Genomic DNA, 22,936 nt, shown 5'->3' on the forward strand with positions numbered 1-22,936 from the left:
TGTATAAAGGTGCCCATTCTGCAGTTCCCACCTGGAAGCCAAGTTCCTGCTGGTGTCCATGTGGGAGCAGGTCCCCACATGACCTGGTGAATATGGAGGTTGCACCATGGGCCCACACATGGCCTGAGTCATTCCTTGCTCACAATCCCTCTTGCTTCCTCTGCAGGTCTCTTGCTTCACGAGCCCACATGGCCTGTGTGAAGGACAGTGGAAATCCCAGAGGTGTTATTGAGAAGCTCCTGCAGGAGCAGGGCTCCATGACCAGGTGAGCATCCAGCACCCAGGTGTCACTGTGGATACAAGAGCCACGTCTCTTCCACCCTCATGCTTTTTGTTCCATGACAGACCCACTTCAGTGCTTACAAGCTGCCTCTCCTTCCTTTCCCCTTGCCGGGGGATTTCCCTGTGTGTTGACGCATCATTTCCCTGCATCAGCACAGGGTGCTCCTCACCAGCAAACAGAGCATGGATTAAAAAAAATACAAGATAGTTGAGTTGTCCCTGTTTCGGTTTTTTAACTTCATTCAAATAATGAAAGATGGAAAAGGTCTCTGCATCGCACGACCTTGAACTGGAGCTTCTGGGCTCCTTGGCCTCACTGCCAGCCCCGCAGCCATGGGAAGGCAGGGACATGTGCATGTGAGGATGTGTCAGCCTGGAATAGAACTGCTGAGAAGTGGAGCTGGTTCGGGTGCTCAGGGACCCTGAGTTCGCTTTAACTGATTTCCTTAAGCAGAGTGGTAGTTTATGAAAGGTTTACAGCAGGGCTGGGGTTTTTAGCGTGGGGATTTAGTGCATGTTTTTCCTTTTAGTTGACTTGGGAAATAAGTGGCACTGGGGGCTTGATGGTGGTTTCAGGGAAGGGGAACAGATAAAGGATATAGGAATTAAATGCCTGTGTCAATTTCAGAGCAGGCAAGGCCTCAGTCTTGCTGATTGGTCCTTTACTCTCTGTGTGTGTGTTTATACATCCAAAATTCTCCATCTTTTGACATAAGCAAGACCTGGCTGATGCCAGTGGTTCTACCCATGTGACAAATGCTGTTCCCTGCCTGTGTTTCCAGTTCTTTAGCAGGTGCTGCCCAAGCTTTGCTCTCCCCAGAATCAAATGTGTTTTGGAAAATAGGAGCCACTTGAAACACCTCTGGATTTTTCTGGTATTTTTCCACTTTCCATGTACTTGTTTTTGTTACAGGTTGGGGAGGATGCCTGTGCACAAAAAACTTGAGACACAATTGTGATTGCAAAGCAAATTTCTTTTATTTTATTAGTTGCTGCAGCAAATAATACACACCAACCCCTGGATTCGTGAAGAGCTGCTGAGAAGGAGATGGAGCATGGTGCTCAGGCAGGAGGGGCAGGCAGGCAGGCAGGGCATCTTCAGGCCATCCCCTGGATGGAAACGATGTGCATCTTGTCCTTCTCTCCCCTTCCTCCCTAGAACCACACCTTAGACCTCCTCCTCTGCACTGGAATTTTTTCAGTTACAATGGCATCTCACAGGTGGCCAGTGTGTGAGATGAGGCCACAATGACTCATGATACCCCCTCCATGCCAATATCAGCTCCACTGTGCATTGTTCCTCTTTCACAGGTTAAGTTCCTATAGATTGACCAATACATTGTTTCTCTTTAAGGGTCAAGGTCCCACCATTACACAGTAAACTGTTCTTCATTATCTTGTTGACATGCACAACCATGGGCCAAATATGGCAGGGCCTTAGACACAACTTGGGTCCCTGAGACAACTTGTTTTTTTTTTTTGACTCAGCTAATGGGTTTCAAAACTGAGGAGGAGTACCAGCTTTGAACCAGCCTTCTGGCAAGTTCTTCACAAGGCAGGCTGTGGTGGCAGGCCCTAAAAATGATTAATTGCAGTAAGACTGCTTGGAGCCCACCAGCTTGGTCTTTGCTTTGGGTTAGGGATGGAAAAGTGCTGTTGTGCTCTCAATATGGCATATGGAATTCCAAGTTCACCAATGGATTGTATTGATCCTGAAGGAAATGGAGTAAGATTGTAGTGTTGGATTTTGTGGCCTGAAGCAGTTTAAGAATCAGATTCAGGTACTCTTTGTTTTGTCTTCCTTCGTATAACATGAGAGGCCTTTAAGTAGCCATGGCAGCTGTAGTTCAGGGAGTGAGTGTGAGACTTTTGGGCAGCTTTAAGAGCCTCATGCTGAAGTGATTTGTGAAATGGCAGAAGGGGCTGTAGTGTGTAAACTGTTTATCTCAATGTTTGTATTTTATGCAGGGAGGGAAAAACACAACAAGGTAATGACTGGGAGAGCAGGAGGAAAAAACACCACGATTGAGACAATGGGGAGAAATAGATACACTCAAAAGCACTTCTGTTGTATTATCTAGCCTCAGAAGTCATTCAGTGGCCCAAGAGAGAATGATTTCATGCAGAAGCTGTAAAATTGGTGTGCAATCTAAATTACCCAGTTATGGAAATCTTTAAGCTGAAACCTCATGAAATAGCACAAAATATCCCTATCTCTCACAGGCTTTGTGCATGGCTGATGCACTGGGAGGGCTTCGGCTTTGCTGTTGAGAAGTTAAACAGTAGAAGTGGAGAAGTTGAAGATTTCTTCAAGTGACCGCAAGGGAAGTGGAGTGAGGTGCTTTTACATATCTGACATAGACTAATAAAAGGAAATTGACCAATTCCAGGCAAATATTAATGAAAAACAATTTATATACTTATCATATAAAGATTACAGGTAAGCAGTTAAAAACGTAACATATATAAACATTTGGAAAGTGTAATTTTAAAATCCAGAACATTCACGTTTCAGCTTAACACTGCTATACACCCTCTGAGTGAGCAGTACTATATACATTAGGAGCTATGCTATGTACACAAGGAACTGCACTGTACAGACACCAAAAGCAGAGAAAACTTAATTTCTAGTCTTGCCCTAACTCTGGGCAAAGGTTAAGGCTCAGTAACAACTCCAAACAAACATACAACAGGAATTCATTAATTGTTCAGATTACAACCTACACCAGGCTTGTGGGACCTACCGTAGGTCTCTTGGATGTACAATATACCTACAGTCAGTCTGTTTTACCTACCTGTAAACAGAAGTGATACATCCAATTGCAGTGTAAAATTTACCTGAGCCCAGTTTTGCAAATTAGTGGCACAGAACTGGGGGGGAAAGGCCCAGGCATGGATAAAACTCTATTTTAACGAATGATCATTAACAGTCCTAAACTATCTATTTGGATAATAACTCCTAGATCTGCACAGGGGTGCACAGTGCTACCACCAGAACCAGAAATACTGTATCTATTTCATGTGTCTCAAATCAGGGCTGCTTACAATCCAACGTCTTACTTACGGCTTTTAAAAAGGTTCAAAGTTCACCTCCTGCAGAGGAATTGCACATTGGGAGGAGGTCCATCCGTCACATGGGAGTGCACACAAAAGGCATCGAGTTCTGGTCCATGGCTTAACCAAGTCCAACAGAAACCACCCTGTCGTGACATTAAGATCTCTATCCAACACAAAGTAGTGTTTGTGTGTCCCATTCATGATGTTCATGCAAAGGCAAGTGCAGTTCATTCATTTTAAAGTTCTTTGGAAAAGATCCAAAAGGGGTCATTCTCTGGTGCAGAAGAAGTCCAAAAAGTTTCCAGCTGGTTTAGGCAGACATGTACTCAGAACTTGCTTCAGTTCTATAAAAATAAATTCAGATGATCATCTTCTCTATAATACTGGCACAAAGGAGACTCTTTTCTCACAAGAGTTGGCTTGTCAAGTGTCCTCAAGACAAATGTGGCAGTCCGGAGCCTTTGCACCAGGGCTGCCCATTGCTCCAATCGCACATTTTCAACAGGAAATTCTGACAGATTCCCCGTAACGCAGGAGGGCAGTGCAGGTGCAGCCTCAGCCAACCAGCTCTACCTTCTTCCGCAGGATGAAGTCGAAGTTCACGTGGCTGTTCATGCCATAGAAGACGTTGGCATCACGAGGGAACACCAGCTCTGCAGAACAGGGCCAGAGCAGCATTAGTGGGGAGGGCTGCACGGCTGCAGGAAAGCTGGGAGAGGACAGGGAGCAGGATGGCATGGGCAGGGCCCTCTCCCTGTTCTGCCAGAGTGGCATCGGGAGCAGCTTCCTGCAGGAAAGGAAGCAGGGCAGGACGGGGAGGCTGGGCCCAGGCCATGCTCACCTTGGCAAGAGGCTGTGGCAGCCTCTCCTAGAGAAGGCTGATGATGGGTGGGGTCCAAGGGCCTAGTCCCAGGGAGGCAGGACATCCCCCCCACCCCGAATCCTGTGGTCACTCTATGGCTGCATGGCACACATGAGGTCTGCCTGGCAGCCCAGGAGCTGGCTCTGCCTGTGGGCAGGGGGCTGTGCTGACAGAAACTACCTCTGAGTGGCCAGGGGGATCTCACTGGCAGCTGTGACCTGTCCATGGCATTTCTAATGCTTCCCATTTTACTCTTTCCTTTGAAATCCAACAGAACTTTCCAGGCAGCAGCAGAGTTCTGCTTCCCTACCTTTGTCCTCAGAGATGACCTGCACAAGCTCGTAATCTTCAACTGCATCAGACTCGAGGTTGTGCTTCAGCAAGGCTCGCTGTGTGACATCAGGGATTCTGTCTTGGTTGGTTATCTGGAAAGATAAGTTGCAATGAGAGATTCTTCTCATTCACTCTTGTGATTTAATAATTAGTGAAAACCTGACTGCTTGATCTTAGAAGAGATGTCAGAGAACTGAAAAAACCACAGTGGGTCAGTAACAAAGGGGCAGGCACTGACAGATACTAAACTTAGTATTTATGACATTTGGAGGTGGCAGCTTTTTAGTTCAAGCTGACAGATACGGTACTAGAAGAGACAGCAGTAAATCCCAGTGTCTGTTCCCTTTGAGAGACCTCATTCTCACCAGCCACAAAAGCCCCTTGAATAGCTGCCCTAACTGCTATTTGCAGGCTCCTGTGCAAAGCACTTCCTTGGACATCCTGCAGAGCTTTCTGGCCTTGTAGCTGGGTTTGCTGTGTGCTGTGGAAGTGCATCTGGTGCAGACACAGGGCTCCTCCAGAGCCTCCTGCAGTCTCCCCAGGAGCCAAATCCGTCAGGCTCTCAGGGAACAACTGGCTGGATTTGGGGAGGTGAGACCATTAAAATCGGGAACTAAAGGTGCTGAGAACCATGTTTGTTCTCCCCGGCAGGCCTTGAGGGTCCCCAGCTGAGCTGAGCCACATCACCCATGGTCCAGCACCAGTGGCAGTATCAGGATGTCTGGAATAAGCAGAGAGGGAAATGTCTGAATTCTGGAGCTGCTGGTCTGGCGAGAGGAGGGAGATTCTCCCTTCTTCACAGGGAAAAGCTGCAGAATTAAAGGGTGTGTCAGTTCCTGCCCCTGCAGCTCCCTGTTTCCAGAAACCAGCTCCTGGGGAAAGCTGCTCCAGGAAAAACATGGCATCTTATCTCAAAACCTGAATGTGCTCACAGTGCTTCACCTGGAGCTTTTTGATAAAACACAGACTTCAATTTCCAGACTAGGTACTTCCCCAAAGCTGTTTTCAAACATCTCATTCTTAACTAGGCTCCACACATGCTGCATTGGCACCATGTGCCATTTTCCCTTTCCAGCCAGGTTTGATGAGCCAGCTCAGTGAAGGGGTGTTCTCAATGCAGTGATAGGTTCAGTCACCCGCCATGGACACACCTGCCAAGCCCAGGGCTGTGCCACTCACCAGGATGCTCTTGTAGACACTGGCGTGGAGCCCATCCATGCTGACCCGGATGATGCATGAGCCACCACTCTGCCGGTTGTACACGGGCAGCTCTTTGGGGGCACTGCTCAGCACCGAGCCCAAGTCCCTGGTGGGGATGGAGCCACTGTCCGAGCCTGAGCCAGGGTCAAAGATGGAGCCCTTGCCGGAGTCCAAGGCCTTGCTGGAGTCTGAGCCCTTGTTGGAGATCGAGCCCTTGTCAGAGCTGATGGAGCCCTTGTCGGAGTCATAGCCCTTGTCAGAGCCCACAGAGCTCTTGTCGTCATTGGAGGCCAGCAGGAATGAGGGTAAAGATGACACCCCTGAGGAAGGTGTGCTCATGGAAGAGTCAGGAGAACAGGAGGATAAGGGGTATCCAGAGATCTGCACAACAGAAAGGAAAGTGCTGTCACAAAGGAGACATTTGGTATGTCTGGGTGTGTCATTGTGCCAGAAGAACGGGAGAAAGCAGACGGCACAGACAAAACCTCAGTCACCCACACTCTGCCCAACCTGCTGGCAGGAGGATTCCTTGTCTCCAGGAAAACTGAACTTCACTTGATTGATTTCAGCATTTTAATGACAATTTCTGTGCTGCTGGGGTTGCTCTGGCCTCGCAGTAAGAGCTGTCCAGGAGGTGGCAGCAGATCCAAGGAACAGCACGAGGTCCCAGCAGCTGGGACCGGCTGGGAAGGAGCAGAGGGTGTCACAGGCACTCCTGCTTCCACAAGTGGAAATACACCACTCCCTTGCTGCCATTCTCCTTGAAACTGCCCCCTTCCTTCCCCTGCTCAGCCTTTTCCTTTCTCTCCCTCTGCCTTGCTCAAAAGCTTCCTGACAGGAACAAACCCACTGTAAGGGGCAACACAGAACATTATTCAAGAGTCCTGACTGGATTACTTCCATTTTTTCACATTTCTCTCTCCATTCCACTAAAACCAATGCTCTAGTCAAGGCCAAGAGCCTTGGGCAAGTGTCTTGGGGCTGCCTGCAGCATACAGAGGCCTCAGCTGTACCTTTTTCAGAGGGTCCTCAGGGCTAGAGACGGGAGTCACACACACATCCTCAGTTTCAGAGTGATTAAACTCACACGATGAAACACTGGCCGAATCCGTGCTTTCCCCAGAGCTCCCTCCTACAGGAGAGCTCTTCAGGGGTTGCTCTTTGGGTGGGGTGAACACATCAGTGCCCAGAAAAAGTCTAGTATAGAAAGAAAGCATAAAAGCCAGTAAGTGAGAGCTGGGCTGAGCAAAGTTGTCCCTTGGTTCAGAACTCTTACATTCTGGAGTTTTTTCCTCTCTGGAGTGGCCTATTGTTTTAATTTCCTCTGTGGTATTTATACAGGCTTTGTTACAGGCTAACACTACACCTTCCTGACCCAGAGTGCCCACAGCTGCAAGGCCACAACCAGCTCATGCTTCACTAGAACAACACTCCCCTTCGGTCTCTTCACATTTTCAGGCTCATTTAATAGATTTCAAAGGGCAAATTCACCCTGTTGCCAATTCCTGCCCTCTATCAGGGTGCCACAGGTACCAGGTTCTCTCTAGAAGGCTGGAGATGCACACAATAAAGAGATCATAAAGTGTAAATTAAAGGCTCTCCCTCTCCAACACTCATTTCTAAATGCAGGTCAAGTGACCTGAAAGGAGTGCCAAAGGAAACAAGCTGGTCTGACCCACCAAGTGGAGGAGCAGGGAGCATCAGCATGCAGTTAATGATTTCATACAGCTTACAGAGGTGTCACTCACTGCTTTTCTACAGTATTCATTTGCAAAACACATTCAGAGTGCAGATATTTTTACTTCAGTCTTTGAACTCTGCTTTATTCCATGCAGCTTTCCCTGCATTCCTGCTAGCCTCTTGTTTCTCATGTCTAGCTGCATGGCCTTGTCCTCTACCCACCTCCTGTTTGAATCTTTGTGGTATTATACCAAATTAGACCACATCCCCATGATTTTTTTTCCTTCTCCAGCTGGAAGGCAGATTGTTTCCACTATCAAATGCCTTTTTGCTAACCTCAATTTTCATACTAAAATCCTGCAAGGAATTTTTGCATGTCTATAGCAATTTAGACTAATAATAGATGAGACTCATTTATTCTGTTTTGCTGCTGCATTCAGGGAAGTTATTACACAATAGGTACTGAATTATAATCCAGCACTAAAATGATTCCTTTTTTTGACACCATAGGAAGGATTCTAGTCTCTTTTATAATTAATAATCCTCATGACTACTTCTAACAACACAAAGGAACAGCTTCAGCCACAAGGCTGCATTGCTCCTTAAAAGCAATGCAGGGGTGTGGATCCCCAGCCAGGTTTTGCAGCTGATGAAATGAGCGCTGCTTGTTTGAGTTATCCAGGTCCATATTCCCACTCCAAACCCCCTCTGCCCCATCATACTCACGTGCTGATCCTCTTCACCATGCTTTTCTGGGATTTTGGAGACAGGATGTTGGTATCAGCAGCTGCTTCAGCCTCACGTGAGAGTTTGTAACTGCAGGGCAGAGGGCAGCAGGCGAATATTTGCAGACAATATTATTTAGTTGTACATCTCACAGCAGCAACATTCAAGAAATCCAAGAACCCTTCAGTTATTCCCTCCTCATAGAAGGTTGCAGCCCCACAAAGAGGAACACTGTCCTGCCCACATTTTACCAGGCCCAAGGGGATATTTCACCTCTTTATAATTGTTTTTAAAACTAGTGCTCTCCAGTGTTTGTATGTCCCTGCCATGACCTGCCCAGGTGTGGGGGGGGGGGGCGAGAACAGAGGTTTGCCAGCTGCATTGAGGACCTACCTCTCCTCCTCTGTTAAGTGTCGCTGCCTCCTGAACCACTGGATGAATTTCTGGTCTGGTATCAAGCAATAGCTGTTGCATGAAGATTGCAGGAGCTTGATTTGGGCAATGACTTCAAATTCCTAAGACAAGAAATAATCATATAGAAAGTCTAATTAGAAAACAAGATGATATTCATTCGTACTCTGAAATCATACAACAAGGGACCCAGGACAAACTTAGCTTGATGTGAAGTTCAGTTTCAGTTGAGTAACTATTTCAAGAACCAGTTTTCTAACAATAAAGGTGGGTTTTTTTTCCTAGGATTCATAATGTGCACTCACACTTGCTCCAGAGGAACACAAAATGCTACCCCCTTAATGCAAGTGACCAGAGTGTGCTGCTCTTCTGTAACTGCATTTGTACACACACTTTGCCAGAATAACCCTGGATTGTGTAGGGCAGGTTATTGAGCAGTTAAGGGCAGGAAATGGCTCCATCACAGCCAAGTTCAGGTCTGCTTTCAAGCCCCAGGATGGAGATGTGGCCTGACTTCATTCAGCCCAAGGTAACCCCAGCACCTTTACTCCTACAGGACATTACTTATCTCTGACCAACAAGGATGAGACTGAGAGACTGACATCATTTATTTCTCAGTCCTCTGTACTTCGTTTGCTCTCTGCAGCCTTTTACCTACAAAGAGTTTCCTGCAGGAGAAGGAAGATATTTACTAACTGCATATTCTGGAAAGCAAAGGTCTCCTGCCACCAGGTCTGGTTCAGCTGCTAAAGATAAATGGCCTTGCCCAAAGGATATCAATAAACCAAAAATCACAGAACATTCAACTTACCCTTCGTCTTTTCTCAAAATTGATCAGGCCACCCTGTTGGAAGGAAAGAGAAGGGATCAGAGAAGACCCAGACTTGTACCTTGAGATAAATGCACTCAAATTCACACAAGTTCTGGTTAATAATACTGCATATTGTTTCCTTTTTCTCTTTGAAAACATATTTTAAGAGCTGCAGAAGGAGAAGATATAGAAACAGATAAACTCATTTGGGGAGGCAGGGAGGGTATTTAGCATTCCAAAATTGCCCCAAGTTACCTCAACATAGTCCTGAAGGGCTGTGTCAAGCATGATGAGATCGGTCAGGAAGGTGCCAAGGTATGGGACCGTGCCTTGCATCACTCCCTGCAAGTGAGCAGAGTAATGCTGGATAAATTAACTGAAAAATGAGAATAATTAGAATTCCAGAACACTCCTGTGTAAGAAAATGAAATTAAAGTAATCTGCTTAACCAAGCAGCAGTCTTACAATGATGTTTTCTTTCATTACATCATTCTCATTAGATAATCTAGAATTTAAATCCAATTCCAGTGAGACCAGGATGCTCTCACAGGTATCACCCAGTGGTTTCGTATCACAGTATTGCCCCATTGATTCCCAACAGTGGGTCCCCCAGGAAACCCTGCCTGTGGGAGAAGCACTGAGGACCAGGAACAGGGTCCCTCTGTCACCTGCTGCAAGAGGCGAAGCTGAGGAATGGTCCTGGCCAGCCTGTATGAGCAGTTTCTGCTTCATCCCCGTGGATTTTTACTTAATGATTATACCTTGTGATAGTGAAGTCAAATCAAGCCACAGTTTTTTTCTCTCTCCAAGAAGTGACCATCTTCCCCAGCCATCCACTGCATTTTAGTGCTAATTATTCACACTTTAAACTTCTAGACTGCCAGCACTTGCAGAGTTCAGGCTGGCTCTACACTTGTGAAGGAAACACTTGTTTCTACCATCCAAAAGGATCTGTACTTTTTCCAGTCAAACAAATACACAGACAAAAATCATATTCAGCACTTTTGCCTCCCTATCCCAGATTTCTCTCCTCCCATCCTTTCAGATCTTTGCCAGCTTTGAGACAAAAACTATTTTCGCCAACAGACTGGAACCCAGACACATTTTACAAAGCAATCTCTGTAGAAGCCTGTGCAATTTTCAAGCTGGTGTGTCAGAAGCTTCATGAGCTTGTTTGAAAGTAAATGAGACTTCTGCTCTGCCAGAGCTAATTTTTTTTATCACAAGAACTCCAGTATTTACAGCAGCACATATTTTACTACATGGAAATTGTGTTTCTCTCTAAAGTGTAACAAGAGTAGATAATGGAACTCTTTCTTGTAGGACAGAAACAAGACAGCTGGAAGTGATGACCACATGTCTATATCCATCAATCATCTCCTGCCTACTCACTCTGGTGAAGACCTTTCTAGATTTTGCTTCTTATAGAATTGACCAATTAGGGTTAATCATGGTACCAGTTCAAAAAGGGGAGAAAACCCCCCAAACACACCTTGGTTTTTTGAAGTTGCAGTCGCTTCTGTGACTTTTTCTGATTTTCTTTCTCACTGCTGTCCAGATTCGCAAATTTGGATGTTGCTTCCTGTGAGGTAGAAGAGAATTAAAGGCAGTTAATGGAGGATCCAAGTGGTAAACTAGCAACTATATGCATGTAAAATAATAAGTACATTTAACCAGACAAGTTAAGCCAGCAAAAAATATTTGCTGTGCAGACACACGTGTGTCTACATACATGTGTTGATTTCCTGGGACTCGGATGCTGATTGGGAATTTCAGACAAAAATCACACAAGATGACTATGAGGGAATTTTTCTCAGAACAGCTTTGGCCAAAGCCAAGGCTGCTGAAAATCTCCTGGGAGTTTAAATCAGAGAAGCTCAGACATAGTTCAGGTGTCCCGACACTCCTGACCTCAGGATTGCTACTAAATTCCCTAATCAGGCCTGCTACAAGTAAACATCTCCATCTTATGTAACACTTTGTTGCTTTTCTTATGCTGCAACACCAAGATCCAGCGACTGTGGCTTATTGACTCATCCAAAACCACGCAGGAAATTAAAGGAGTAGGTTTCCATCCGTACAACTCCAGCTTTTCTATGAATGGATGAGATATTTCAGCATAGGTCTTTAAACCTTTATTTCCCTGGATGCACAGGGGATATTGGAGTTACATGTTTCTTCCAGTGGTTGCATAGGTGTGTCACAAATCATTATTAAAGTCTGTTCAGGAGGAGAGAAGACTGCTCCCTCTCTGTGCCACCCCATCTGTTTCTGATGGCATTTTGTTTGCTCCACACTTGGATTTGCAGGATGGACAGGCAAGGTCAAACATGGCTTCCCTACAGGGGCTATTTATAGTGAAGGAAAACAAAGTCTTTTAGCACTCAGTGGATATTAATCCTCCAAATGGTCCAAGATGAAAAGCAGGGGAGAGGTTCTAGCTATTCTGTGGAATTTTTCTCCTCTTGCTGCTTCCAAAATGTTTTTCAAATCTACTTAGGGCAGCTGGAGGGTGATTTACTGGGAGCCAGAGGTCTGGGCTCAGTCTGTGTTGTTTTGTCTTTTAATACTTAGTTAAATAGGCTGTTCTGAACACACATTTTCCCTCTATGCTTATTATGGTCTCACCTGCTTTAAAATTTACCTACAGATGTTGATAAATGGATGATAAACAAAACAGACTGACAGATGTGAATGTGTTCACCCACCATTCCTGAGCAAAACACAGTGTTTCAGATCCCAAGGCAAGGGGCTGAAGGACAAATGCCAGACTGGCTGGACAAAACTACCAAAGAATGAACTGGTTAGCAAGTTTATAGGAACTTTTTTATGTAAATGGAAAAAACTTGCCACAAACATTCCTTAGTTTTTGCAGAACATAACCTTTCCCTGCTATTCTTCCTCACCCCTTTCAGGCTCCTGAGCTTACTGGAGTTCACCCAGGCGAGTGCACAAGTCAAACTGCTCCAGACAGAGCCCTCTTTGTTGTCCATCTGGCCACACACAGAGTAGGAAGCCTGTTCCTTTGGAATTCCCAGCCCTGCTTCCTAGTTCTAAGAAAGGTACAGCATAATGGGATAAACATCTTGGATTGATTCCTCAGCTGAAGCTGTGGCATGGTGCCAGTGACCTCATGGGTTGAGGGGCAGCAAGACCTGCTGTCCACCCAGATCATGCTGCCAAAGCCTGCTGGTTGTGGCTATCCATATTCTACAGGCTAAAGCTACTGATTCTTCCAGGAACAAGGAAATCAGCTCTCAGCCCAGCAAAAGGTTTTACAGGTTTTACAGCCTGCTCTTCCCTAAAGCACCAAGTAAGGTCCTTGAGGAAGAGATGAGCTTTGGCAGCTGGTTTCAAAAAGGGTTAAACCTCAGATTTCATTGAGATCACAAGATTTGAACTCACACTGGTTCTCACCTTCATCAGCAGCTCCCTACTTGTCAGATAATTGTCATGGTCTGAGAAGATCTCAGATAGCTCTTCATACATCAGCAGGATATCCCTGCACAGGAAAAGATTAAATCATTTACATCATTAGCAAGCACTCTAAATCCAATCAAGTTTCTGTTTTTTTCTCATCAATCGTTAACAGTTTGACTTATAAAAGATAACAGCACCAAAATGCATCCAGTGAGATGCTGCACATCTCCTGGGAGCCTTGGTGGGATATTCTGGTGCTCCCCGTAAAGTCGGGCCTTATTTGACAACAAAGAAACACCATCAGCAGCCCCTGGGCAGGGCTTTGAACTGTCTGCACGGTGTGAGAATGGGTCAGGGCATACAAGGGAACAGAAAAACAGCTGAGAGGGAACCAAAGTATTTGATTTTTGCCCTGTTCCATGCATTCTGGAAAGCTGGAAGCATTTAAGTGTAGGAGTAGTTTTTTGCCCAACACTATAAACACAAGATTAGCAATATTTTGATCAGAAACACGGGACAGCAGAAGGGAAATCCCACCTCCACCTGTGGAGAGGAAATAGAAAGGGATACTGCCTGGCAGAGTGGTATTTTAATTTGTTTATCGAAATCAAAGAAATCTGGTTGATTTTTGCCAAAACTGAATGAGCAGAACACCGTATTTTCTAGACAGCAACTTCTGGCATCTGTGGGGCAGGCAGTAAATATTATTAACACAATAAATTGTTCCCCTGGAAGAAATATTACCTTCAGTACTGGATTTTGTAGTTTGAGAATATATTTTATGTAAATATCAGCACTGGGAGAGGAGTAGGGAGGATTTGTAACAAGCTGGAACTCCTCAAACTTCATGGGAGAGAAGACCACAGGCAAAGATCATGGTGACCTGGGAGCGGTGAGGTGGGTGAGAAGCTAGTGCCATAGTTTTTCGAGAGAGGTTGTGGAAGACCCAGTATGCAAAAAAGGACAGAATCCAGTATCCCCAAGGGCAATAGGGAAGAGGAGTTCACAGGAGGGGTCTGAGCCTCCCCGGAATAGGAGGTTCTTCTGACAGAACCCATGTCAGTGAAGGAACAGAACAGGAAGAGTGAGGAGAAGATGAAAAGAAGGAGCATTGAGCCCTGTGGCCCTTGGGAACTGAGGGAGAGGCTTACTTTGAAACACACATCCAGGTGGTCTTCAGCCGATAGATGGAGTTGGACTGCAGAGCTGAAATGATAGCCCTCAAGGAGGAAAAGTTCTTCAGGATCCTACATTCCTGTGAAAGGAGCGGTTGGAAACACAGGAGCATTAAATGTCAGCATTACACAGACCTTAGTACTCCTCTGTCTGAGCCCTGTCATGCCTGCTACACATTCTCACTGCTGAGCAGCAGCTGTGCAAACACTGAGCATCAAAAGTATCACTCCCCACTCCAGCCACCAAACACTTCACAAGCTTTGGCATTTAGATCTTGTTTTCCTCACTTTCATATATTTGTGGTGTCACAGCTTCCAGTTCTCCCAGTAAAAATAAAAGTGGAACTGAGTCCATGAAGCCATGGTGAAAGGCACAAAGGTTATACTTCTTAAAAAGCTTTTTATAGTTACCAATCCCTTTTACCCCTTAGGGAGAAAACCAGGCTTTGCCTCTTTATGTGTGGTATTTGAAATTTAAACCTTCAATCATCTCAGTGTCAATTAAAAATAAAGACATGCAAAGGAATAACCTGTTATTCAAGTATGTGCACACTGTTAAAGAGAAAAACCTTCCCAGCTTTTCCAGAGTTGGGATCAAATCTGAACTTCATGGACAAGACTGCTTCATGGACATTTCTTATTCAGCTACTCTGTGGCAAAAGCTTGGGTGGAAAAGGATAACCAAAACCTCAAAAAAGTAGCACAGACTCCTCAAAAAGCAGAGGGAAGCAAGAGGGAAAGTCTGGTCTGTAACTCCTGGAATCTGTTGGTGGCTCAAGAACAAGAGCTTGGACACCACAGACTTCAGCACAGGTGTCTGTACATGCAAATCCAGCAGACAAAACACCTGCCAATTTGACTGCTGCATGGAGATGAGAATGTATTCAAACTCCAATTCTGCTTATCAACATTTTTATGAATCTGATTCTTACCCTAGTAATGCTTGTTATGTAAAGGATCCTTACAGTGAAAACAGACATGATTTATCTCCTTTGTAGGACTGAACAAATGTAAAGCAACCTCAAGCATAAGCAAAACTCAGACCTTAATATATCAGCAGCTCTGTTCACGAGTTGCATTAAAAGTGACTGAACAGCTAAGGAGAGTACAGGCTCCTCCAGATATTGACCTACAAAAAACTCTCTGTGCTAATTAGGAGGCTCCGTTTAACAAAGTATGGCTTAAGCAGAGAGCCTGGGCCGACAGCACCTGAAGCAGGTGGACACTTGGGTCAGTTAAAGACCAACTTCAAGAACATGTGGCAGGACTCACCAGACCTGAAAGCTATTTTTGCGTGGTTTGGGGCCAAAAAACCCCATGTAACAGCTCTTCTCCAGAGACTGACATGTTGAAGAATGAGACCTTTCTTTTTGTTCAACCTGAAATTCAGGTTGGGGAGAACATGAATTTAGAGGCACAAATTATCAGCTTTTTTTCTTGCTTCCCAGTACAACAGGAGTTTGGACTGGAAGATCCAATTGGAATCATCTTGACTTAATTGCATGCTGTATAACTTAGAGCACAGTAAGAATTTAATATTGGATTTAGTGTTCTCAGTGATTCAACCGACTGGAGACTAAACTTGAGCAAGCATGTAAGAAGAATTTCTAAGACTGGTTTGAATAATTTTGTTTCATGCTGTGTCCTTTACAGAGGGAAAACCAGAAAGAATCCTGTGCAAAACAGCTTTGATATAAAAAATGTTAAGCATAACAGGATATTAATGATTTCATTTTTACTTTTTATTTTTAGAGAAAATATTGTTTGAGTGAAATTGGCGGCTCCTGCTCAGGAACCTTAGATCTAGGTGGAGCAGAGAGGCCTGGCAGTTAGAGAAAGTATTCAGTTTATCTTTTGAACCAAGAAAATGGATCCAAAAGCCACAAAGGGATAACAAACATGGAACTCTGTGCTGCTAAGTTTAGTTGTCAGTGAATAACTGTACTTTAATGAGTGGATTATTTTCTAGTTCAGGCACCTAACTATTCAAAACACTCATTTGCATGCACAAAGCAACCAGCTGCCTTCAGAAGTGGGCAGCTAAGTATATGTGCACCCAGCTCCTGTGCATGTGCCATTATTCTGCAGAGTGTGTACCTACATTTTTCATGTGTTTCATGCTACAACTGGAGCATTTAATTATGGGTATGAATTAAGTAAAGGGAGAAGCACCGAATCAACAGGGGTGTAGAACAAAGTTCTCCACCCAAAGAGTGAGTGGGATGAGGGCAGTGCCTGTCCTGGCTTCCCCAGGCCTCCCTCCTGCCTTGGGATGATGACAAATTTCTTTACAGCCTGCCCCAGGAAGAAGGCCCTTTTAGCTGGTGCCCTCTGCAACTCAGATCTGCATGTAGAAATTGGAAGTCAAACTTCCTAATCCCTTCACACAGGCAATAAAGCATCCATCAGATGATGATAAAAACAAGCAGACGTAAGTGCCACAGGAGAGGTCCAAGACCTTCCCCATACCAGCTTCTTGAACCATGCAGTTGCCACAGCTCAGGTGCCAGGACTGAATGCTGCCTCTGGAAGCACAGAAGTACACTGCCAAGGTTGGAAAGCCTCTGGCTTCAGCTTTTTCTGACTGTTCTGTATAGCTCAAAAAGAATCCATGTGATTCTTAGAAATCAACACAAATCCACATGGAAGTGCTTGAAATGAAATGGTCTCTTCCAGAGAGGTCTCATTTACTGCCAGCTGCCCAGTGCTCTGAGGGGAATTAGGAAGCTTACAGTAAAATATTAAAACCTAGGAAATTAGCAAACTAGAGTTATGTAAAGCAGGCATGGAAAAACCACCTTCATGCAAAGATTAAGAAACATGGAAGCTGCTACAAGATCCTCTTGGAAGCTCTGCAGAGGCACATGGAGGACAGGGAGGTGACTCCACATGCTGAGGAAGTCCTGCCTGCCCAGCCCAGTGGCCTCCCTCGATGGAGTTACTCCATCAGTGGACAAGGGAAGAGCTACTGATATCAGCTATCTGGACTTCTTTAAAGCTTTGGCATGGCCAAGTATCAACCCCATTTCCATGGTGGGGAAGAACTGAGGAGAGGAAGGGCAATATTCATTTGGTATCACCAAAAAATCAGTTAAAAATAGGAAGAATTAGAGCTAAGATGGCTTGGGACCAATGTGTATAACCCCTTTCTCCTCTCCCAACTCCTTCACTCCAAGGCACCCACCCAAAAAACATTAAACAGAATAAATGTTTTACATGTGCAATATGAATCCACTTCTCAATGATCTTGGCTCTCTGCTGGATTTTGAGCTCCCTGGTCCCCAGGATAGTGCTGATGACACATTTGGTGACTGCATTGAACTGAGTGATGGTGGCTCTGACAGTTGGAGCCAGGTTCTTGTTTTCCTTCTTATCCCTTTGAGACCAGATGGATCCCAAACAGTGGTAGGGCACAACTCTTCTGAAGAGCATCTAGAGGGAAACAGAGGTGGGGTAAGCCAGCAAGTTTCTCCTAAATTTCTTTTATCCACATGAAGAAATACAGGTTTCAAGGACAAATTTTATCTAAATCTAATATGGTACTTAAAGGTAAGTATTGGCTCTCTCTTAGTTTAAAATACGCTTTGGCACACTCTTTATAGGCTTGATGCCCTAAAAGAGCTGTCAGCTAAACAATACTGGGAAAATAAGGGACACCTTTATATCAGCTGCATAACTGAGATAAATTTTTTTCATATAATGGTATTTGGAAGGAGATTGATACAGACAAAGCAAAATCAGAGCGTTACAGTCCAGAGTACCTTGATATCTTTAAGCCAGGTAGCAATATAGTCAAAACATGCTGTTTCTCAGTGCCAAGTAATAACTTTTGCAAAAGAGGCTACACATAAAAAAAAAAACAAAAACAAAAACAAAAAAACCTTCAGAATGACAGAAGGAGAAGCCCAATGACTGAAGCAGCTGGGATAACCAGGGATAACCACAGAGTTGTGTTCTGTCTCCCAGCAGCAGTCCCGCTCTGGAACCCTGCACTTATAGCAATATAACTTAAAAAAACCCCATATATTATTTTGTTTAAAGTTATATTATATGCAATACTCTACATACAACATCCATGTATGTTAGCTGTTCTGCCACAACGTGGTCTTGAAAAGAGGAAAATTCTTCTGGATTGCTGATCTCCAGTTCCTCTCCATCAACCAGGTCACTGGAAGAAGTACTACAAAACCCATCTGGCCAGAATGGAAAACAACACTCGGTAAATTTATACAGCAAACAATGAATCAAAGCAGGTGTTTGTTTATTTTGCAACATCACTGTATTACAGCAGAACGCCCCAAGGGCCCTAGCTGATGTAATGGCCCCACTGTGCCATTTGAGTGAGAAAAATGACCAGAAGATTAAATTGGCAAAGCAAAGGTGGAATAAAAGGAAATAGAGAGAACAAATCTTAGCAGAGAAGTGGCTTGACCCATTTGCTAACTATTCTTCTGAAAGAAAAAACATCACCAGCACCTCCAAAAAAATTCCTTACTGACATTGCACAATTTTTTAAATCTACTTTCCAATATTTATAATCTGAAAAAAAATTATCAAACTACAAAGGCATGAGGCTGCAGTTATACCCCCAAAATACTGCATTAGGAATGCTCTTCTATCCAGAAATAAAAGGAGATACCAGATTTAATGGCACCCTTTGTGGCTACAGGGGCTATATTGAAGAGAGTTTATTCCAGCAGCCTTCACCTTTCCTCTCAGGGAATTTTTCCCAGGAAATGGAATACAGTGAGCACCTACAGTATTCTGCTGAATGGTTCTTTCAAATCTGCACTGGGCAGCAGAGACGAGGTGGGAGAGCAGAACTTTCCTCACTGAGGGACCTGAGCCAGTGCAGAAGGGAAAGGGTTCCACAGCTGCTGCCATGTCACCTGTTGGCTCCCAGAAGTTGGGAACAAAAATTCAAACACCAAGAAATATACCCTTGTTTCTCATGGTAGAGAAGGAAGTCAAACAGAAACTCCCTGAAAAAAAATCCTAATCCCTTTTACTGTAAGGCAACAGTAACTCCATAAGAGGGATTAAAAAATAGGGACTTGTCAAAGACTAACAACCAAAGTACTAAGTTTACTACTGGTGAGATTTCATTTACAAAAACAAAGAATGTTATGCAAGACTTCATATCCAGTTAAACTAGAGCATTAAAGCAACAACAGCAGATAACGTGATAGAGAATCATTGTTTTTCAAAATACTTCATTGTTCCTTCCTCCAGTAATTAACAAAACATAATCACCAATGTAAATTGCTACAGTTTTGATGTAACAAGTTATGTCTACAGGCTGATCTCCATCTGTACATTTGAATTGCACATTTTATTAGCAGAGCTCAGTGTGGTAAATGGAGACCTCTGTTCCAGCGCTACTTTTCCGTGGCCATTTTGTAACAATTTGCATAATTAAATGGACTTGGACTGAACTGCTACAAGAATCTCACTCCTTTTGGCTTTGTAAAAACTCCTTTTCCTTTCGGCTCTTGAAATTCAACTGAAAATCCTCATCACTGAGCTGCAGCGCTACACAAAACCTCACAGCATGCTTAAAATGAGGTCCTGAAGCGCAGTGTAAATTTTCATTTTCTTTTTTTGTCCCTCTTTTTCTCCCTCACAGATGTGTAACCAGTCTTTTCCCTGCTCTCCAACAAGCTGGAATCCTCTTGTATTCAAGTATCTCATCATCTTAGGACCCCTCTGGTCCATTCAGCCCTCTCAAAGTCTGACTGCCTCTTGACTGCACTGAGAGCAAGCACGTGTCCCTCCTGACCCTGCAACCTCTGCTTCTCCTTGGTTTGCTTGCTCAACCTGCAAGAATTGAGGCCAGAAGCAGCTTTAATCTTCCTATCTGGTACTGTAATCTAATCTACTGGCATGGTTGATGGCAGCAGGGAACAGAAGTTTGATTACCCAAATCAAGCCGTAGGATTAGAGCCCAAATTTCAAAATTCAGAACACAGCAGGAATGCTTTGGGACAGTAATTATCAACAATTGCAGACAATGTATCAGGAATTTTGAAAGAAAATGTATGAAGATGGAGCTCTGATAAAAGTAAGGCAATCCTAAAAGTCTTCTCTGCAGACCCCACAGCTTAATTTCATTGCCCTCCTCTTATTTTACTCTAATAACTAGCCTCTATTCTTCCACAATTTGGAAAATGTTATCATTCCTATTGGCCTACCTATGACTCAAAAAAGAATGTTTTCAGCTGTCCCTTGAGGAAACAAATACAGAAGCAGGGCTGCTGGGAACTTCTGTTCACTCTGAAGAGCAGATGAACCCAAATATAGTTCTTATGAGTTTTCCTTGTCTGAGCTGGGGGAACCAAGCCAGGAAAGATCAGCACTAGGGACATCTTAGCCATCCTGTTCCCTTACCTGTGCTCAATAAAGGCCTGGGCTCTGGGCATTACTCCTTTTTCTGTTCATGACTAAGTTAATTTGGCATTTCACAATATTAGGCATTGACATGGTATTTCTGGAGCATCCGGCAGACATGACTTTTATGGAATGAAAGTGGTTTTTTTGGCATTTCCTTTATCATTTGTGGCATGAATTATTCCCTCTCACCCCTCTACCAAAGCTGGAAGTTGATTCCAGTTCTCATTCATACTTTACTCTCCCCACTTCCCAGCTCTGCCACAGGAAGCTTTCTGATCAGGATACGGGGATGTGTCAGGTTTGTGTGACTACAGTTCTCCATTGTTCCAGCAGACTGTGACCCCCAATAACGTAAGATTTTCCTCTGTCCTTGGATACCAGCAGCCAGCCACTCCAATAGGAAAAAACACCCACAGACACTTCCTTTGACAAGATGGTAACTAGGAAGAAAAGCTGCAGGATAAAGCCTGTGACTCAAGCTGTATTTTGTCTCAGCTCTGTATTCAGTTTTTTGTTTGTTTGGGTTTTTCTTGGGGGGGGGGGGCGTTAAGTGAGAAGCCCAGCTAGAGAGCAACTGTGTGTTTTAACTCAGTGATAGTGGAAGTGTGCTGACAATTAACCACTTGGCTGCTGCAGCAGTCTCAAAGCTTTGGCTAAATATTAGAGAGGTGTTGGATTTCCCAAGCCACCCAAGGATGAACAGACATAGGCACCTCACACTGTAACACTATTGCATCCCTCACAGAGCCTGCAGCCTCACACAGAGGTTGGGTTTCCTTTTAAAAAACAAAAAAGGAAGACAAAAGTCACCAGTGAGCCTCACAATACTATTGATAAGCATGAGAGGTGGTGAAACGTACTGCGCATAAATCCCTGGGGCACCTTACAGTCTGGGAGGACAGAAAGAGAGAAGGAACAATAACTCACCAACAGCTTCTACTTCTTGGTTCTGAAACTGCTTCAAGAGGTTCTGCACCCTGCTCTCCATGTCAGAATTGGGCATATTATTCTTCAGATATTCCAGCAACTTCAGCAAACACATGTAGTCAGGGGGCTCCCTGAAATCCTCTGAGCACTGATCGAGCCAGGCCCGTAAGACTGATGCTATTTCACTACAAGCAAACAGAGAGAACACAGTGTTTGCATCCAGATGGAACTGAGTGTACTTGTATCCAACAGAACAACAAACATACATGACATTCACAGCCCACTTGAAGTATCTGTGCTGAGCTGTACTACAGGCATGTTTAGCAACCACCAGACATTACACACACCATCAACAGCACAACATAATTTCTTCATTCCATCTTGGGCCACTGGGAAAAGTTCAGTGTTTGCTCCAGAACCACTCCCTGAGATGTTGTGGGAAAATAGCAGGGAGGAAACACGGTATTCATGGCTCCTTTCCCGTGGAAATGCTAAATCAAATGCTTCCTCTGGGGCCTTTCATCAGCTGCAGAGTCTGGGGACCATACTGCAGCTGCATATCCCTCCATGCCATGTTCCTTCTTATCTGCAGTCTTGGTACAAAGCCTGCCTGCTCATGAAACTGTGGCTTTCATGGAGAAAAAGGAGACAATCCTGAAGCTAACCCCCACAGGCACACACAGTGAGAGGGATTGCCTCATCTGGGAGGATAAAACCCTCGCTGCAGCATGAGGCTGCCCATGCCAGGGTCAGCCTGGGAGTGCCAAGAGAGCTGAGTCTAGGAGACACAGTGATCCTGCTAATCTTAGTGATTAAAAATGTATCAGCAGAGTCTTGATTTCATCTTCAGCCCAAACCAAGGAGGGGCTGTCAAATTACACCATGTAAAAAGGGTGTCCTGCTCATGCTGGCAGAGCAGGAAAAGGATGCTTAAGGAGTTGTAGGACCACTGGATCTTGTTCAGGGAAGTTATCCTAGACTTTCTTAGATACATGCAGCTAAAAAGGACACCAGCCCATGGACAATCCTTCTACAGACTGAGGAGGATGAGGGGAAAGCAGAGCTGATGACTCAGCGTGGTTTCCACCCTGCCTGAAGTGGGGGGAAGTGATCTGTTTGTTTGCTTTTCCTGGTTTATGTAGGTTTTCATCCACACCCATCTATTAGTTTGGTACTTAGATACTGCACAATATATGCTTGTGGGAATGCCCTTAGATCCTGTATTTGCAAGGATTTATCACCATTTCAACTTGATTTTGTAAGAAAATAAGACAATTTAAGCTATGTTTTTCCAGAAATAATTTGCAATGTTGTTGACAATTTTCAACTCAGTGTAGAAAAACTAGAAAAATACTAAAAAATAACCACTTTTCTTAAAACTTTAAGCTCCTTATTTCAGAATAAAAGGCACGATAAACACCTAAACTTCCTGAGAAAAAGGCCCTGAACTTTCCAGGTCTCCAAAACCACTTCTGTATCTCAAGTCTCTTCCAGCCCAGGAAACTCGCTACTGGAGCTGTGTACAAATACTGGCACATTCCTGCTCCAAGCTGGGAAACCACAGCAGTCTCTGGTTAACTCAGCTGCTCAGCAGCATCCAAAATAAACCAATATTTAAGAAACAATATAGAGAATTTCTCCCACTCTGTGTCTCATCTGAAC

General features: G+C 44.4%; 2 protein-coding genes across 3 annotated transcripts in view; one reads left to right on the forward strand and one right to left on the reverse strand.

Annotated features, from left to right (window-relative positions):
- COLGALT2 (collagen beta(1-O)galactosyltransferase 2) overlaps window positions 1-489 on the forward strand; it is a 48,394-nt gene extending 47,905 nt beyond the window's left edge. Inside the window, exon 10 of the mRNA XM_032117829.1 lies at window positions 167-489. Within this exon, the coding sequence (XP_031973720.1) occupies window positions 167-232 (66 nt within the window). The 3' untranslated portion in view covers window positions 233-489. The remainder of the gene's footprint in view (window positions 1-166) is intronic.
- Window positions 490-2,677: 2,188 nt separating this feature from the next.
- RGL1 (ral guanine nucleotide dissociation stimulator like 1) overlaps window positions 2,678-22,936 on the reverse strand; it is a 54,882-nt gene continuing 34,623 nt past the window's right edge. For both annotated transcript variants that reach the window (XM_032117823.1, XM_032117824.1), the window contains exons 5-18: window positions 21,275-21,459; window positions 18,026-18,150; window positions 17,174-17,389; window positions 13,934-14,037; window positions 12,780-12,864; window positions 10,855-10,944; window positions 9,618-9,704; window positions 9,363-9,395; window positions 8,534-8,655; window positions 8,141-8,230; window positions 6,748-6,931; window positions 5,714-6,115; window positions 4,512-4,626; window positions 2,678-3,992 (exon numbers count right to left, since the gene is read on the reverse strand). In XM_032117823.1, coding sequence (XP_031973714.1) covers window positions 3,895-3,992; window positions 4,512-4,626; window positions 5,714-6,115; window positions 6,748-6,931; window positions 8,141-8,230; window positions 8,534-8,655; window positions 9,363-9,395; window positions 9,618-9,704; window positions 10,855-10,944; window positions 12,780-12,864; window positions 13,934-14,037; window positions 17,174-17,389; window positions 18,026-18,150; window positions 21,275-21,459 — 1,936 coding nt within the window. In that variant the 3' untranslated portion in view covers window positions 2,678-3,894. The remainder of the gene's footprint in view (window positions 3,993-4,511; window positions 4,627-5,713; window positions 6,116-6,747; window positions 6,932-8,140; window positions 8,231-8,533; window positions 8,656-9,362; window positions 9,396-9,617; window positions 9,705-10,854; window positions 10,945-12,779; window positions 12,865-13,933; window positions 14,038-17,173; window positions 17,390-18,025; window positions 18,151-21,274; window positions 21,460-22,936) is intronic.

The sequence above is a fragment of the Corvus moneduloides genome, chromosome 9, assembly GCF_009650955.1.
Source record: "Corvus moneduloides isolate bCorMon1 chromosome 9, bCorMon1.pri, whole genome shotgun sequence".
In the NCBI taxonomy this organism is placed as follows: domain Eukaryota; kingdom Metazoa; phylum Chordata; class Aves; order Passeriformes; family Corvidae; genus Corvus; species Corvus moneduloides.